This window comes from Nannobrachium achirus (assembly GCF_963921795.1).
Source record: "Nannobrachium achirus genome assembly, chromosome: 24".
In the NCBI taxonomy this organism is placed as follows: Eukaryota; Metazoa; Chordata; class Actinopteri; order Myctophiformes; family Myctophidae; genus Nannobrachium; species Nannobrachium achirus.
Window position 1 is genome coordinate 4,739,710 of NC_137831.1, and position 12,978 is coordinate 4,752,687.

The 12,978-nt window shown below is 41.3% G+C and overlaps 1 protein-coding gene across 1 annotated transcript in view; it reads left to right on the forward strand.

Moving 5' to 3' along the window:
- The window catches only part of LOC308280571 (ATP-binding cassette sub-family B member 6-like), a 42,365-nt gene that overhangs the window by 14,764 nt on the left and 14,623 nt on the right, over nucleotides 1-12,978 (forward strand). The window contains exons 7-16 of the mRNA XM_080720896.1: nucleotides 952-1,144; nucleotides 2,868-2,989; nucleotides 3,990-4,099; nucleotides 4,748-4,813; nucleotides 5,002-5,127; nucleotides 5,882-5,958; nucleotides 8,595-8,658; nucleotides 9,021-9,106; nucleotides 10,234-10,291; nucleotides 11,145-11,249. Coding sequence (XP_080577022.1) covers nucleotides 952-1,144; nucleotides 2,868-2,989; nucleotides 3,990-4,099; nucleotides 4,748-4,813; nucleotides 5,002-5,127; nucleotides 5,882-5,958; nucleotides 8,595-8,658; nucleotides 9,021-9,106; nucleotides 10,234-10,291; nucleotides 11,145-11,249 — 1,007 coding nt within the window. The remainder of the gene's footprint in view (nucleotides 1-951; nucleotides 1,145-2,867; nucleotides 2,990-3,989; nucleotides 4,100-4,747; nucleotides 4,814-5,001; nucleotides 5,128-5,881; nucleotides 5,959-8,594; nucleotides 8,659-9,020; nucleotides 9,107-10,233; nucleotides 10,292-11,144; nucleotides 11,250-12,978) is intronic.

Below are 12,978 nucleotides of genomic sequence, written 5' to 3' on the forward strand. Positions count from 1 at the left end.
TCCGTACAGACAAATGTGTCAGTGGTCATCAATATGTCCGTACAGACAAATGTGTCAGTGGTCATCAATATGTCCGTACAGACAAATGTGTCAGTGGTCATCAATATGTCCGTACAGACAAATGTGTCAGTGTTAAGGACTTGGCCTTGTCCGTGGAACATTTTAGGTTTTCTGTTTTACACACACCAGTATAATGTTCTTATTGTGATCATAAGACCCGATTATTACTGTCTGAATGTCAAGCCTCCAGGCTGTCTTCAGAATATGTAGGACACGTAATTACTGTGACACTCTGGCACATCAGGATTCCAACTACTGCTAGTGGTTCTCAAATGTTTTATTTTGCAGGAACTTTGTGCAAAATATGGAGTCCATTTGGTTGCATTCGTACACTCTCAGAGTTACAGACCTCAAAAGTTCACAGTGACTTTTTATGTACAGTAGGTGCAGCTGCTCAAGCATAGTAGTGCAAGGAAGGGACAGGGGAGACAGGGGGTCTAGCTTGTGTTTTCTGGTTGCGACCGTCAGGTCGCAGTTACTATCAAAACCTCCACCGGCTGTCCCTCTGTCAGTCTATCCGTCCGTCAGTCTGTCCGTCACGTCACACTTTTCCCCCACTCATATCTCCGCCATTGTTGCCCCTATCCATGCCAAACTTTGCACACAACCTCCACCCCTCATTTCTCACATGGACCTCTTCTAGCGCCACCATGAGGCTGATTCTTGCAAGACACATTTTTGGACACTGCTCCTACAGATTTTGCCTTCATCAACATGGATCTGTCCCATTTCCCATATTCCCTCCTGAATATTGCCTTCTAAAGTTTGTGTATGCGACCTGACGGTCGCTTATCTCCTGATTTAGGGAGTCTTACTGGTAATAATATTGTATTCATTTTTAAATGTTATGTTGACAAAAATGGCATGGCGATGACCCCGTTGTGTGTCCAGGTGCGTCGGGTTTCGTCAGCAACCTGCGCTCCTTCCTGTGGATCCGGGTGCAGCAGTACACCAACCGGGTGGTGCAGCTGCGTCTGTTCGGACACCTGCACTCCCTGTCGCTGCGCTGGCACCTTGGACGCAAGACCGGGGACGTGCTGCGGAGCATCGACCGCGGAACCTCCTCCATCAACAGCCTGCTCAGGTAGGCTGTCAGAATCTATTAACTCTTTTTACTGCCTATGACAAGCGCTCGTCACGTGTCGCACACCGCCACGGCGATCGCTTGTCAAATCCTGATTTAGTACAAGACTGAGCACTGGGGGGAGGGGTGGGTGTCTGCAGTTGCCACAGCAACCACAGTACCTGTGCCTGAAGTGTTGTGCCACGCAAACACACACGCGGATTGATTTCCTTTAGGTTTCGTTCTCGTGGCCCTGGATCTACTTTTCTCTCCGCCAGTGTTGATTTTGGGTGAAAACGGGGCACACTCCACTGGCTCTATCTTTGTAATTGAGGTCTGCGACCGCCTGTTTTTTGGGGGGGGGGAAATACACAGAGGATGGAAATAATAGATGAATATTATGTATCTCAAAGGTAAGGAAGGTATTTTGATGGCAGGGAACAGATACTAAAGCTTTGGCAGAAAGATAGTTTGACGGTCTGCTCAGGTAGGCTGTTTGTAATGTCTTTTTAAAATCAGAACCTGTTCCATTAACAGCCTGAACTCTAGCGTCCATGTCATTATCTGTGAACCTTCAGTGAAAATAGGCTGTCATTTTATTTATTTTTTTCTTAATTTTTATCCCACAATTTTTGTAACCCATTTTTCACCCAGTGCTAATTGCCTATGTAATCCTGGGCTCTGCTCTCCCTCTGCCGCGCCTGGGGAGACAACGGACTGACCTCATGCTTCCTTCTATGCATGAGGAGTCCAAGTTGCTTCTTTTCACCTGACAGTGGAGATTTCCCTGGTTTGGACGTAGCGCGTGGAAGGAACACGTTATTCCAACCAGTTCCTTTCCCCTCCATCAGGCGCCCCGGCTGGCCAGGGGGAGGCATTATTGAGACCAGGATTACGTGCATGTTTTTGTGAGGGTATCAACCCTAGGAGACACGGGGAGAACATGCAAACTCCACACAGAAAGGCCCTATCGCCAACCCCACCTAGGGTGTGGGCGCTGATGACGCGGAGGAGGAACACGCCGCCAGCGCCCACAGCGTCCCCCAGCGGGAATCAAACCCAGGACCTTCTAGCTGTGAGGCGAAGCGCTAACCACTATGCCACCGTGCCCCCCGTTAGGCTGTCATTTTAGCCGAAAATAGTAGATCTACAATCATACAATCTGTCCCACGTGTGTCATGTGAATTGCAGGCATGCAGAAGATTATGCTTGGTTGTTGTTGGATCACAGCCAACAATGAAGTGAAATGCACAATAACCAAATAAGAATGAGAAGAATACTGTACTAATGTTTAGTATTGTGTGTTAACCAATAATCGGTCGATGACATTTTTTCTATGGGTCACCACTTGAGAAAGTGGAGACAATTTTATATTTGGGCCTATGATTTGATTAACAACTATCTTTTAAAGAATTCTGCTTTTACTTCTCTTCAACCTGCTCTTGCTTCTAATCCTACTAGAGATAAAACAACGTAGTGCATGTAGCTTTGTACATTCACTGTCTCTATGTACAGTAGTTTGGTTTAACAGTAGCTAGGCCTGGGAGAGCTGTTGTACAGTATGTGTGATTGTATTAATGTTTTTTTTTTTTGCTTTGTTTATTGTATTGTATTGTATTTTGTAATTTCAAGGGGTTTAAATAAAGAACATGTATTATTATTTCCTGGTATAACTGACGTGCTTGTTCTCTTGTCTCTGCAGCTACATCGTGTTCAGTATCTGCTTGTTCTCTTGTCTCTGCAGCTACATCGTGTTCAGCATCTTCCCCACCATCGCAGACATCGTCATCTCCATCATCTACTTCATCACTTACTTCAACGCCTGGTTCGGCCTCATCGTGTTCGTCTGCATGGCCCTCTATCTCAGTGAGTCTCCCTTTATTCTACAGGCTCTTATGTGTCTTCGCAGTCAGGCTCAAACCTCTTATCTCCATATCCTAACTTTTTGTGTGTGTTTTTTAAAATAAATTAACGTCCCTAATTGATCATACTGCAGCGTCACACAAAAGCATCAAAAGTAGCGGATCTACAAGCTTGAAACGTGACGCGAAGAGACACGTTTCGAGCTTGTGGATCTGCTAATTTTGATACGTTTGAATTTGAATCCGTTTTGGACATGAGATTTATTTATGTATTCCTTGCAATGATGCAGTTTACTTTCAGGTTTTAGCGTTTTAGCGTGCATATCCAAACCATCCCAATTTATTCACATACATTGAACAAATTAAATTAGGAAAACACCGCTTCCATTGCATGTCACTTTGTATACATGTCACTGGAGTTTAGGAGGTTTAGTTAACATTCTGATGAATATGTGTTCATTAAAATCTTGATTTTAATAAAACAAAAAAGTGTGATTGACCAATAATAAATTGCATTGGACTCAGTGTGCAAGGTTGTTGACCCTCTGCTGAAGCTGGCTACATGACTCAGATCTTAACCCCTTCAACTGAGCTCCATTTAAGTGAAAAGGACCTTTTCTTTGACGATGGCTGGCCAGATTGCTGACATAGAAACATAGGTTTTTCAAAAAATCTTAGAAGGATTCAAAAGACACTTATTGAATCGGGTCAAAATTTTAATTTTCACGATTTTTCAAAAATAGCAGATCTACAAGCTCACAGCGTGGCCGCGCTGTGTGTGAGCTTGTATATCTGCTATTTTTCAATAGTTAAAGCATAAAATAATGATACACAATAATGTGTACCCGTTCTGAATGGGTTAATGCAATTTGTGTGTGTGTGTGTGTGTGTGTGTGTGTGTGTGTGTGTGTGTGTGTGTGCGTGTGTGTGTGTGTGTGTGTGTGTGTGTGTGTGTGTGTGTGTGTGTGTGTGTGTGTGCGTGTGTGCGTGTGCGTGTCCTCCAGCACTGACCATCATCATCACTGAATGGAGAACCAAGTACAGACGAGACATGAACATCCAGGACAACAACGCCAAGTCCAAGGCTGTGGACTCCCTGTTGAACTTTGAGACGGTAAAAAAAATAACTCACAATGTGTCGCGTTGTGATGTGTTGTGAGCTTGTAGGTCTGCTATTTTAGCTATTTGACTCACAGCCAATTATACTTATACTTTTCTGATCCAGTCTGGAGCTGAAATAACTTAAACCCCACTGTTTAAAATGTGTTTAGTTTGGTATAATCGTTTTGTTTCCATATATCCATCTTTTATCTAACTCATAGCGTGACTAGTATGTGAGGGAAGAACAATGTGACACCAGACGGAACACACATCTTTTTCCTACCTTTTTTCTAAACCAGATGGTTATCAGTTTTAGAATGAAAACCAGGCTTTTCCTCCATGGTGGAAAGGCTGGTGACTTGAACACTAGTATCCCAGTGTGTGTGTGTGTGTGTGTGTGTGTGTGTGTGTGTGTGTGTGTGTGTGTGTGTGTGTGTGTGTGTGTGTGTGTGTGTGTGTGTGTGTGTGTGTGTGTGTGTGTGTGTGTGTGTGTGTGTGTGTGTGTGTGTGTGTGTGTGTGTGTGTGTGTGTGTGTGTGTGTGTGTGTGTGTGTGTGTGTGTGTGTGTGTGTGTGTGTGTGTGTGTGTGTGTGTGTGTGTGTGTGTGTGTGTGTGTGCGTGCGTGCGTGCGTGCGTGCGTGCGTGCGTGCGTTCCTCAACAGGTGAAGTACTACAATGCAGAGAGCTATGAGGTCAGCCGCTTTGAGGACGCTATCCTCAAGTACCAGGTACTGTACACAAACATGACATCACAGTACCAGGTACTGTACACAAACATGACATCACAGTATTAGGTATACAAACATGAGATTTTAGAAGCGCCACATACTTTTAAAGACGTTATTCTTTTATCTCCAGTTTGAGCACCCGCTTTCCTCTCTTTCTCACAGATGTTTGTTGTTGTGTTGTGTTGTAGAAGTCAGAATGGAAAACCCAAGCCTCCCTGGCCTTCCTCAACCAAACCCAGAACCTGGTCATCGGTTCTGGACTGCTGGCTGGCTCTCTGCTCTGTGCTTACTTTGTCACTGAAGGAAGGTTTAAGGTACTGAACATGTGTTTGTTTTTGATACGTTACACTTTCTTTATGAACTCCTGGTGGGTACACGTCCCTACCGTATGCTTATGTTGATTTTATATTGTGGTTTTAGCAACAACAGGGCGTGTTTTTCCGATCGATTGGTCCTTATCTTTGAATCCACAATGGATCTTGTCTGCCTGTTAGGCTACACCTCTCACTAGAGATAAGGGCTAAAAGAAACCAAACAGGTGTGTGTGGTTTTGTTTTGATCACAAGGATCACTCATCATTTATTTATCTTTTGCTTATTATACAGTATTTAGATTATTCTTTTTGGACTCATAATCCATTATGTTATACTGTAGATCTGAGGTCACAGTCCCTTCATAATCTGTGTAATCTGCAGACCAGATCAAATTACTGCTTCCCACAATCTGGATTCTTGTTCAGAGTCACATTAGCTAAACATTAACAGCATGACGAGAGAGAATGGGGCCGACTTATCAATAAAGGGCTACTTTAAAAGAAAACATATATGTCACAGTGTTTTAGAGATTCAGTGAGATTGAGACCAGGAGCATTCGTTTTGGGGCGCGAGGTTGAGCAAGCGGTGCCTCCTTTCCGGGGACTGCCCATAAGGTGAACTACAAAACAAGCGCTCCCGTCCCGATCTCACTGGTACCTCAAAAACAATGTAACGTATATATTATTAGGAAGTAACATCTGATTGAAATGTGTTTTTTCTACATAAATGATGAGAGAAAGCTGTTGTTCTGTAGGTGGGAGACTTTGTCCTGTTCGGGACGTACATCATCCAGCTGTACACGCCCCTCAACTGGTTTGGAACCTACTACAGGTGAGATCATAAACACTGTCTCTTAACTTACTACAGGTGAGATCATAAACACTGTGGGTTCCCAAACCTTTCAGAACAGTGTTGTTTTAACCTAACCTACTACAGGTGAGATCATGCACACCAAGGCTTCCCAAACCTTTCAGAACAGTGTTGTTTTAACCTAACCTACTACAGGTGAGATCATGCACACCAAGGCTTCCCAAACCTGTCAGAACAGTGTTGTTTAACCTAACCTACTACAGGTGAGATCATGCACACCGTGGGTTCCCAAACCTTTCAGAACAGTGTTGTTTTAACCTAACCTACTACAGGTGAGATCATGCACACCAAGGCTTCCCAAACCTTTCAGAACACTGTTGTTTTTGACAGCAAATTTTGATTTAGTTTTAGTCATAGTCTTTTGAATAACATTTTATTTTGTTTTAGTCATAATTTAGTCACCTGAAAAGTATTAGTTTTAGTCAAATTTTAGTCGACTAAATATCATAAGATTTTAGGCAACTGAATGTACAGTTGATTTACTCAACTGAAATGTATTTTGGCAGGCCCTGATGGCATCATAATGACTGATTTTACACTTGGTTGTGTGCTGAAAACAGCAGATCTACAAGCTCACAACGCGTCGCAGCGTTGTGAGCCAAACATAAAATGACTCTCTTCTCCACTATAGTCCCTCCCTAACATTTTAGTCTAGTTTTTATTTTGTTGACAAAATTGTCAATATATTTAGTCTTAGTTTTAGTCATCACAGCTTAGTTTTTATTTAGTTTTTGTCAGTGAAAAAAATGCAGCCGACGAATATTTTTCGTCATAGTTTTAGTCCACGAAATCAACACTGTTTCAGAACCCCCCCTTAAATAATCATATTTGGACTGGGGACCTGCATGCCACCCCCCAAATTATGTATTGTTGGATAAACTTATTCTGATCATTTCCTTGACATGAAAATATTTCAGAACCACAGAGATAAAGTTAAGTAGTAAGTAAAAAGCTGAACATGCTTTAAGCTGGTAGAAAGCTTGTTTAACTAGAAAATATTGTTCCTTCGAAACAATTGTGGGCTCGCTTCAAGCCAGAAAACAATGGCTATAAAAGTACAAAATGTCAATGCTCTCTTTGACGTTACTGACGTCAAAGATTGGTCCATTTTGTTCCAAAAATGTGATGTGCAAAAGTTGGTGGCGCTATTACAGGCCAATGTGAGAAGGGTGGTATCTGCTCCTTGACCTATTGGGAATGTGCTTGCAAGATTTCACGCACATTGCAGGCTGTGTTCATGATTTGAGGTGTTTTTGGCTTTGGCCACTTTATCGCTGCTTGCAGCTATATTTATTATTATTATTATTATTTTGTGTGTGTGCACTTCATAAGCATATTAGATAAAGGTCCTTAGATTGTGTGTAGAATGTTTCATGCAAATTGCAAAAAAACGGGTTTAAGCGTTTCACAAACTGCTCAAAATGATATAGCGCCCCCCTTTGGCCAATTGGAGTAAGATTGGTTTTAGTGATATTTGGACTAACACTCTACATCTTAGAAAATGCCATGAACATGTTACTTTGCATGTATGATTTAGAGGCAGAAGAATAATTTGCATAAAACTGCAATATTCATTGAATTATTAAAAAAAGCATGTTTCAATTTAAAAAAAATCCGATCTGACAGATCTTTAGATTTTGGTCCAAAGTTCATGTAAAAAAGGTTTTGTGCACGTAACGCGAAAAATCCAGAATTAAAGCGGGTTTACGCGTTTTACAAACTGCTCAAAATGGCGGAAAATCGAAGGGCGGAGCTTACTTAACAACGACACAGATGTCTTCCGCTTGAGTCAAAGCACGCGTGTAACAAGTTGCATGTCTTCAAACGAAACAAGTCATGACTTATGCCCGTTTGAAGTTTGAATTTTCAAACGCTTCGTATAGCGCCCCCCTTTGGCCAATTGGAATAAGATTTGTTTCAGTGATATTTTGACTAACCCTCTACATCTTTGCCAAATGCCATGAACGTGTGACTTTGTCTGTATGATTTAGAGGCAAAAGAATAATTTGCATAAAAGTGCAATATACAGTGAATTATTAAAAAATAATGTTTCACTTTAAAATAAATCTGGTGGATCAATTTGACCGTATTGGTCCAAAGTTCATGTGAAAAAAGTTTTGTACGCGTAACGCGAAAATCCCAGGAGGAGATAGATTTTTACTGTTTTTCATATAATTCCAAATTGTGGGAGACCTAAAGGTCAGAGGTCAAAAGTCAGAGGGTAAAAGTTGTTCGTCATGAGGAGACGCATACGTGTATACAGGTTTCATGGCTGTACGTATAACAGAGCATGAGCTCTACCTGTTCAAAGTTTGCACTTTCGAAGGCTTCCTACAGCGCCACCATTTGGCCGATTGCTGTAAAAAGTAATAGCACACTTCGCCACTGTAAGCTGAACACATTGATGTTTTTATTTTCATTTTCTGTCTAAGTATGTAGGAGTAGAAAGGAACCGAAGTTTTGAGGAGAACTTGATATGACTGACTGCCTGCCTAGTATAGAAATAACGACAATATCTAAAGTATTACAATTATTAGTACAATTAGTAGTACAATTATTTCTGCTGCTTTGCTTTCATGTGGTTCTTCTCTCCTCAGGATGATCCAGAACTCCTTCATTGACATGGAGAGCATGTTCAAACTGTTTGAGGAGGACGAAGAGGTGAGTCTCCATTTTCACCCGGCGATGAGTTGTCACTCAAATAACTGCGATGAACAATTTAATTGTGTTTCTGTTGTTGATCACTACAGCATATGAATGAAAATGTAAATGACATGTTTCTGGCTTTTAGAATTTGAACTTGCACAGGGCACATATGATAAATAACATACATTTACAAAGAAATTACATTTAATAACTTTATACTTTAATAGTAGTAACAGCCAATCTACAAGCTCGCAACACGTTGCATCGCGATACGTTGTGAGCTTGTAGATATGTTATTTCCACTATTTTCTTTTTTATGGTTTTTGAAACTATATGATAATTTTTCAACATGTATTATTGTTTGCTATCCTCTGCAGGTGAGAGATGACGTAAACGCAGGCAACCTTCTCTACAAACTGGGAAAAGTGGAATTTGAGAATGTCTTCTTCAGCTACACCAGTGGGTGAGTTGTTGTGTCATCTGCAATGATCAACATTTCTCTTTGCTTACATTATACAGTATTTAGATGATCATTTCTCTTTGCTTACATTATACAGTATTTAGATGATCATCTCTATTTGCTTACATTATACAGTATTTAAGTTATCATTTCTCTTTACTTATATTATTCAGTATTTAGATGATCATTTCTCTTTGCTTATATACAGTATACAGCAGAGGTCTTCAACAGGGGGTCCTCAGAGTTACTACAGGGGGGCCGCCAAATCTTTGTGTGATAGGGTCTTTTATTTTACATTAACCACTGGAACTCTACCCCTTTCTTCAGCCATAAAAAGATGATCTACAAGCTCACAATGCCTCACTCTGCGAGGCGTTGTGAGCTTGTATATCGGCTATTTTGGCCAAGTGGTTTGGTGTAAAAAGGAAAAGAAAAAGAGCAAACCAAGTACAGCGAGAAAGGTCAAGCTTACTAAGTATTGAGGGCTGAAGTGGTTAAATGTCTGAAAATACACATTAACATGATTCCAAAACGACACTGATGACAGTGCTGGCAAACTAGTCTATGAAGATTATCTATGAAATCTATGAAACAGTTTAATCTGCGACACAATGTTATACAATATGTAGTGGCTGTCCCTGCTTCATCTCTCTCGGCTAGGGGTCCTTGTGCTGGAAAATGTTGAAGACCCCTGATATACTCATCCACAGCACCCTTGAATTACACGGTTATGTTTTAAAATCATACATCATACAGTATTATGCGACGTAAATATGCACATCTTTCCACCTTAGATACGGTAGGCTATGTCACAGAGAAGTATGACTTTATACTTACCCCTGCATCCCTATTCTGGGGGGAACATTCACCAAAAATATTCAATCTACAAGCTCGAAATGTGAGTTGTGAGCTTGTAGATTGCCTATTTTTGGTGAAGAGAGTTGGAAAAAGAAACTCATCAAGTACAGTGCAAATCAGGTCTGTTTTACTAAGCATAGTGAAGTGATATTGATTAATCAGATTATTCAGAGGTACCATGGACTGGCATCACTGCACCCACTTTAGGAAACCCTGATTTAGATTATTCTTTTGCCAAGACTCCTAATCCTCTTTGTTTTTGTGTTTTTTAGGAAGGAGATTCTGAAGGACGTGTCTTTCACGGTGCATCCGGGACAGACGTTAGCTCTGGTACGTCTCTGGACACACTAAGATAAGATAAGATCATGTAACTGGACAGACGGTAGCTCTGGTACGTCTCTGGACACACTAAGATAAGATAAGATCATGTAACTGGACAGACGGTAGCTCTGGTACGTCTCTGGTCACACTAAGATAAGATAAGATCATGTAACTGGACAGACGGTAGCTCTGGTACGTCTCTGGTCACACTAAGATAAGATAAGATCATGTAACTGGACAGACGTTAGCTCTGGTACGTCTCTGGACACACTAAGATAAGATAAGATCATGTAACTGGACAGACGTTAGCTCTGGTACGTCTCTGGTCACACTAAGATAAGATAAGATCATGTAACTGGACAGACGGTAGCTCTGGTATGTCTCTGGTCACACTAAGATAAGATAAGATCATGTAACGGGACAGACTGTAGCTCTGGTACGTCTCTGGACACACTAAGATAAGATGATGTAACTGAGTTCAGCCAGGGTGGAAAGTGGGGCATTGATTGATATCATTACATTTTTAGCTGGCAACTTTGCAGATTTTGCACCCAAATCCTATTGTAGGATTGAGGACACAATAAACCATGATTTTAAGGCTTTTTTTCTATTGATTACTCACGCCATGGATACTTGAGTTCAATCATATTTGTTGTCGCATTCCTAAGGCAATATTTTGATTACAATACATTTACCCCCATTGATTCCCATCTGGAATCGATGGGGGTAAATTTACCATAATCAATTTTTTTGTCTTAGTAATGCGACATAACTACTCCTTTAATATTTACCTACAGTAATAGGTGGGACAGTCTGGGTATAGACATTGATGGCCGTGTTGTTGTGTGTTAATCTCCCATAGGTGGGACAGTCGGGCTCAGGAAAGAGCACCATCATTCGTCTGATCTTCCGTTTCTATGACGTCCAGGGAGGCTGCATCCGCATCGATGGCCAGGACATATCCAAGGTGAACCGCCTGGCTCGCTATACTGTTGCAAGAGCAACCATGATCTGGTACCACACACATTTAGAACAATTCCCATTCTGGAGGAGTCGTGGTTGACTACGCTCTCCCCCAAACCAACGGTGGGAGTTGGCAGTGATAGCTCACAACACGTGTGGCGCGCTGTGAGCTTTTATCGCTATTTGTTCTACGACAAAGTATAAACTAGAAACACTGTTCCTACGAAACAGTGTAGGCTCGCTCGTGTACTATATTCTACAGCGTGCCAACTGTCATGTGAAGCTCAACCAATACCCCAGCTAACACCACTCCCACATGTTTTTCCACACCTCAATTGCACCTCATTGGCTAAGGGCCCTGCCTTTGTACTGTCTGCGACGGAACTCACTATATAAATAATGAAGATAACACAGTGTTCTCGCCTCTCAGGCGAGCCCACAACTAGAAAGATGCAATTGCAAACTGTAAGTGTGGTTGCCGTGACGCGAGTCACACTTCATGTGACTAGCGTCTCGTGTGGTCTATGATGTCAGACATCTATGATGTCAGTCATCTCCATATTTGGGAAATGTTAATTTTTTAGTCAACGGAGAACATTAATTCACAAATACAAATACATTTATACAAATTAACCCATTTAGACACATTATGACGCAATATTTTATGCTTTAACTATTGAAAAATAGCAGATATACAAGCTCACAGCGCGGCACCGAGTGCCGCGCTGCGAGCTTGTAGATCTGCTATTTTTGAAAAATCGTGAAAATTAGATTTTTTGACCCGATTCTATAAGTGTCTTTTGAATCCTTCTAAGGTTTTTGGAAAAAACCTATGTTTCTATGTCAGCAATCTGGCCCAGCCATCGTCAAAGAAAAGGTCCTTTTCACTTAACTGGAGCTCAGTTAGTCTGTTCTTGAGAGACTACTATGTCAGTGGTTCTCAAACCTTTTCATGTGAAGGACCCCCAAAATGATATTTATCTGGCCACGGACCCCCATTTCAAAATATCTAGTTCCAGGGACCACCCAGAAGCAAAATTTGAGTTACAAACGTTCGCTTTGAAAATACATCTATTCAAAGATTTGCACACATTTTCAAGACTTTTTCAAAAATAGCAGATCTACAAGCTCGCAGCACGGCACTCGGTGCCGCGCTGTGAGCTTGTATATCTGCTATTTTTCAATAGTTAAAGAATAAAATATTGCGTCATAATGTGTTCAGGTCTAAATGGGTTAAACTATATAACGTATCTCTTAGCAAAATGCAAGGCATCGATTCCCGATGAAGCCAGTCGGTTTGACATGTGGCCCAAGTGCACACCACCACAACTGTGGGAGGAGTAGAGCAGCAAAAAAGGTTTATCTAGGAGGGGATGGAAGACGGATGGAAATAATTAGGGCTTATGTGTTGCAGCATCACCCTTTCTTGTTTTTTTCTTTTGCTAGTTGTTTTTATCGCTCTGACCTTTGGACACACTATTAGGTTGTGTTAGTAGTAGTTTTTTGAGTATTTCTGCTTGTGTTTGACATGATGTAGAGATACTTGTTGCACGAACTAGCATTGACGTTATGGTCACCTTGATTTGGGCACTGTATTATATTGATAGTTGTGCTTTAGGACACTTTATGTATATATATTATTCGTTCCCTTTCCTGTTGTACCTTGCTCTTACTGTACTTACTGTACTCTGTACTCTGTTCTTGTTTTTTTCTATTTATCTTTTTCATATATT